This window comes from Quercus suber, unplaced genomic scaffold (assembly GCF_002906115.3).
Source record: "Quercus suber isolate HL8 unplaced genomic scaffold, Cork oak 2.0 scaffold_497, whole genome shotgun sequence".
Classification (NCBI taxonomy): Eukaryota; Viridiplantae; Streptophyta; class Magnoliopsida; order Fagales; family Fagaceae; genus Quercus; species Quercus suber.
Genome location: NW_027069946.1, coordinates 41254 through 46901, shown reverse-complemented (window position 1 = coordinate 46901; position 5648 = coordinate 41254). Strand labels below are relative to the sequence as shown.

The following is a 5648-nucleotide window of genomic DNA, read 5'->3' as shown; positions in this document are numbered from 1 at the left end:
ATGCTTGGAATGTTCAGAGTACTGGATAAGATAAAAGCAAGCACCATCAAAAGCTTTAAGAAAGATTGATTAATAATAAAGGAGGCAAGGCAATGGCATCGTCGTGTGTCCCGGACCTACAAAGTACTCCAAAATGTTCCGTATGAGCAGTATGTACAACATATACAGCCAGCAAAGCAATAGATAATCATTGTCGAGACTAGTGGATTACAAAACAAGGCCCACAGCCACTGAATGGATTAGGACTGTATGAGACGAATCACCGAGCACCACCTATGAGAATTAAGCCATCATATTAAGTGCTAATAAGACTGATTTGGACTTATATATGAGTTCATTACAGTTGGCTGAGACTTGTTGTAACTAAAATTGTTCAATGCTCTGGTATGAGGATGGGACTTCTAGTGTTTTTTCTAGTGTTTTGGGTGTTGGGATTATGTGCATTAGGTCTACGAGGGGCTTCCATTTCATGGACTGCCATGAATGATAATCAAAATTATGTAAAGGAATGCGGCTTTACTAGGTATCCTAGCCTCTGCTTTGAAACCTTGACCAGATTGGGCTCGGCCAATCAACCTGTTGACATTGTGTTGGCTCTTGTTAACAAGACCATCTCTGAGACGAAGCTGACCACTTCAAATTTTGCAAAATTCAGCTCCCAATTTGAAGCCCAAGAATTAGCTGAACGTGCCCATTATGTCACTGGTGGGTAATAACCAACAGCTTCACTTGCATGTTGTTGACAGAGACTCCAATTTCCAATTACAATATTACATGTTTGTTTGTGTTACTGTTTGTGTATATTTTTATATTCTTCATTGATTAAGCCCCACTTTTTGTTTTTGATATGGTAGGCTATTGTGAAGAGCTCATGAACATGTCTCTCAAATGGCTTGAGCAGTCCATGTTAGCCCTAAAAGATTCTCCGGAGAAAAACAAGCATGACATTCAAACATGGCTAAGTGCCGCCTTGACTTTCCAACAAGCTTGTAAAGACTCAGCCGACAGCCTCAGTCTCTCCGAAGAGTACTTCAATATAGTTCAGAACCAGATATCTAAGAAGATGGATTATCTATCTCAATTGGGAAGTAATCCATTAGCTCTTGTCAACAGGATCACCAAAACTGGTACTGGTAAGTCAAAGAAGAGCATAACTTTTCCAAAGTGGGTATTTACTCGAGATAGAAAGCTAGTTGAGGCAAAGGCAAATGTCATAGTTGCCAAAGATGATTCAGGCAACTATAAAACTGTGTCGGAAGCCATCAAAGCTGCTTCTGGGAAACGGTTTGTGATTTACGTGAAGTCGGGGGTTTATATGGAGAAGATTCACACTAAGAAAGATGGCATTACCTTGATAGGAGACGGCAAATATTCCACTATTATAATTGGCGACGATTGTGTTGCTAAAGGCTCTTCCCTGGCTGCCTCTGCCACTTTCAGTCAGTACTTTTGGCACTCTTTCTTTCCCTCTGTCTCTCTCTTGCTAGCTTGTATGTATCGTGTCTTAATTAGGCAACCATACGAAGCTAAGGTAGTAAAAAAAGGCGTTAAAAAAAGGAGTTTGGCTTCTCTTCCATGCATTTGAGTGCTTCTATTTAATGCATTAATTGGAGCATAAGAGGTGATACGAACATGACAAATTAATGTCCAAAATTAATCACATGTTAATCTTATGTTCCTGATCCGATGACCTATTGTAGTAGACGGAAGCCTCACCCAAAAAAAAAAAACCAATTAGGGTGAGTTTGGGAAGTGATGAAAACTGAAGTTTATTAGAGTTTTTAGCTTACTTTTCTACTATTCATAGATCTCATTACACTATTTATAAATTTATGACTTGTGTAAAAAAGCAATTTGTTTTTTGAGTGTGCATCGACTTGTGTGCAAATAGCTTATGAAAATGGCTTTTTTTATCATACTCTTAGCACTTTCAGTGTTTTTCTACAATATTTTTAACAACAAAAAAAAAAACAATTAGTTAGCTTTTAACTTTTTTTCTATAGTACTTTCAGTAAAAGATTTTCAATTTCAATTAAATAAGTTATACCCAAACAGACCCTAGTTTAAAAACAACATTTCCACAATTATATATGTTCTACGGTTCCTACATGTATAAAAATATCTAAGTATTCACCAATATATACGTGTGTGTGTGAGACTATGAATATGAACACTAATTAATATATGCGTGTGAGTATTCATAAGGATTTAGCATCTATTTAGAAAATTAAGAATAAATAAATAACTGAATTTCATTTTCGTGATATGTGATATGTTAGACTTATTAGTTTGTAAGAATTATATAATAAAATTTATACTATTTAATTTGTCATGCTTGTTTTTTAAGCTAAAAAGAAAATAAGAACACTGTTATTCAATACAACCATGACAAATTCATTTGTCCGATAATGGATGCAACACTTCTTAATGTAGTGCTGAATTTTTGGACATATATATTTTGGCTGCGCAGCAATCACAGGTAACGGATTCATTGCTCGTGACATTGGATTTCATAACACAGCCGGTCCTCAAGGAGAACAAGCCCTGGCTGTGTATATTGCTTCAGACCATTCAGTTCTCTTCAGGTGTAGCATTGCAGGCTACCAGGACAGTTTATATGCGGTTGCACTCCGTCAATTCTATAGAGAATGTGACATCTATGGCACCATAGACTTCATTTTTGGAAACGCTGTGGCTGTTTTTCAAAGCTGCAATTTAGTACTTCGTAGACCACAAAGTGGTTATTACAATGTGATCCTAGCAAATGGGAGGAGTGACCCTGGTCAAAATACTGGCTTCTCGGTTCAAAAGTGTAAGATCATGGTGAGCTCAGACTTTTCTGCTGTCAAACATTCATACAATTCCTATCTAGGGAGGCCATGGAAGGAGTACTCTAGAGCAGTAATAATGGAATCAACCTTAGATGATGCTATAGCGCCTAGAGGTTGGGTTGAATGGCCTGGAGCCGAGAGTTCTACTCTCAAGAATCTGTATTTTGCAGAGTACTCAAATGTAGGGCCTGGAGCTGGACTTTCCAAGAGGGTGCAGTGGTCTGGATATCATGTTATTGGAGCCGATGAAGCAGGCAAATTTACTGTCTCTAAGTTTATCGCTGGGACTTCATGGCTGCCTTTCACCGGCATACCTTTCATCTCCGGTCTGGACTCTGAGAAGAAAAATCTTTAGTTTTATCCTGAGTGTTTCAGTTTATGCTCCATAAAGTGTGTCTGTGTGTCTGTGTGTGCCCTCTTTTTCACTTTGGAATGGTAATGATTATAAATATCTGTTCCTTAATTTGGTTGCTGTTTTTTAGTTGACTTCTATGCCTTATCTAGACACTGGAGGCACCTCTTAGCTTGTACCTGTCATTCTCTATTGTTCAAAAAAGAACATTTCCAAAATAAGTAGTAAGATTATTAGTTACTAATGATATAGCTGATATATGGAATAAAGTGAGGACTCCTAACTGAAGGAAAAAGACATTAATTACTTTAACATGGGATTTCTTTTTCTTTTTTTTTATGAGACATGGGATTTCTTTTTGTGAGTGCTTCATGCGACATGGGAACATTCATCATGAAAATTTAAGCTAATAAGAGTGACAATGTTGAATATAAACCATTCATCGATCTTTCACAATTACGAAATTATCAGTTAGGTCAAATGGCATTTTTTTAGTGCTTCCAACAAAGATCTTCACAATTAAAACAACTTAAGCAACAACATTACTGAATAAGAAAAATTAGCATTTTACTTTTCTTTTTTTGAGAAACAGCATTTTACTTATTTCATTTGGACAATGACTCAACAGCTAATTACTGTCACATTTATACCAAACTGAATGAGGTGGTTTGGGCAGTGTTTGATGCCTAAATTGAAGGCTTGTTTTGCATATCATTGTGTTACACATAGGTGTCAAAGACTTTGCAATTAATGACTCATGCATATGGTAGCACTCTGTAGGAAACTCCGAATTGAATTAACATTGTCGGTAGAGAAATCAAATTTCATTGTCGGTGGACTTGAAATGGTCATAGATAAATTTCACCGACAATGGAATTTCTAATGAGTAAGCCCTAAATAGTTTGTATTGAAATCGTGCATCAATGGGGTCCATTAGGGTTACATTTTCTATTTTGCCTTAAATCTAAATAGAGAATTAGATTCTTTTAACTAGCTTAATTTCTCAAGAATATTAAAGTTTGAACTATATATATATATATATATTAACACAACTGTTATTCATCCAAAAAGAAATAAAATTTATAGTATATAGACTTTATCTACTGTATAGATAAAGTCCCTTGTGTTAGAGCACCTCCAGTAAATTCATCAAATTTTTGTACTGTTTAGAGAATGAACAGTGACTTTTACCTTTATCTACCCACTTTTTCAAATACATCTTCCAACATATTCTCTATCTCATTCTCTATCTCATTTAAATATTATTTTTTTCATTCATTATTTATTCTTTTTTTTAACAACTACACATCTTCCAACTTTTTTTTATTCAACACATAATTATTATAATAGAAAAAATGTATTTGAAGAATGAACAGTAGCCCATCAGACTTGATGAGCTACTGTTCATTAGCTAAAAAAAAATCCAGCTATTTCGAAGTTGCTGGAGCATATACAGTACACAAAATCTCTAAATTTTAGCTAATAAAAGCCGGATACCGATGCTCTTGGAGATGCTCTTAGTGTCTTTGGCTCTCTTAAAATGGTAAGCTTGGGTTGGATCCATCAACTTCTTGTGTGGTGGTGAGTTTGATTATTTTTTTCTGTTAAAAAAAATTATAGATTGCTGTATAAAACTTTACGAGAGAGAGAGAGAGAGAGAGAGAGAGAGAGAGAGAGAGAGAGAGATGAAGAACTTCCACCACAAACCTTCGAAGACGAAGAACGCACCAAGAACACGAAGAACACGAAGAACGTGAAGAACAAAGGATTTCTAACAAGCTTATAGCCAGAGATTCATTGTAATTCCGTTTCAACAATCTTCGATCCATCCTTCAACCAAATTGAAGAATACTTTGTGTTCAAGTGAAAATCACATTACTACAAATCCAATTAATAAATCTTTCAAGGAGATCGAATCAGAGGATCACTCTTTTGTAATTACAGAGAATTGTACCACACATATTCAATACAAATTCACATTTGTACAACTATTTTACTTGTTTGACTTATTTCGAACCAAGAAATTTAGTCGTCCACACCAAGGTATGTAACCACCAAATTCTGAGAATTACTATCCAGTTGAGAAAGCAAAAGCAGCTACATATGAGGTAACTATCAAGCAAGAATTACCATAAGAGGAAGCAATATCCTGTAATCTTTTGTCATCTCAAACAGGAGGACTGATTTCTGCTCTCAGCCACTTGGGGTCTAAAGTGAAAAGTTTAAGTGGTTTTTGTTTTTGTTTTTTTTTTTAATATTTAAATACTAAATAAATAATATTTACTGATTTTTTTTTAAATTCATATCCAGATAAATATTTTTTAGTAAACATTTATAATGAGAAAATATTTATAAATAAATAAAACACAATTTATAATTAAAAATTATAGTTTAACTAAAAACAAAATTTAAAATATAGAATTATAGAATTTGGTTATTGCAACTTTTTTAATGCTGTGATTATT

The 5648-nt window shown here is 34.7% G+C and overlaps 1 protein-coding gene across 1 annotated transcript; it reads left to right on the top strand.

Annotated features, from left to right (window-relative positions):
* The first annotated feature begins 330 nt into the window (after nt 1-330).
* LOC112019761 (pectinesterase) lies at nt 331-3404 on the top strand. Its single transcript, XM_024052280.2, has 3 exons — nt 331-705; nt 855-1439; nt 2471-3404. The coding sequence occupies exons 1-3, from the start codon at nt 387-389 to the stop codon at nt 3184-3186; spliced, it is 1620 nt and encodes a 539-aa protein (XP_023908048.1). The 5' UTR covers nt 331-386; the 3' UTR covers nt 3187-3404.
* Nucleotides 3405-5648: the final 2244 nt, after the last annotated feature.

Coding starts and splice junctions, on each gene's coding strand:
- LOC112019761 (XM_024052280.2), top strand. CDS start 387: ATGAGGATGGGACTTCTAGTGTTTTTTCTAGTGTTTTGGGTGTTGGGA. Junction 706..854: donor ACGTGCCCATTATGTCACTG/GTGGGTAATAAC, acceptor TTGATATGGTAG/GCTATTGTGAAGAGCTCATG. Junction 1,440..2,470: donor GGCTGCCTCTGCCACTTTCA/GTCAGTACTTTT, acceptor TTGGCTGCGCAG/CAATCACAGGTAACGGATTC.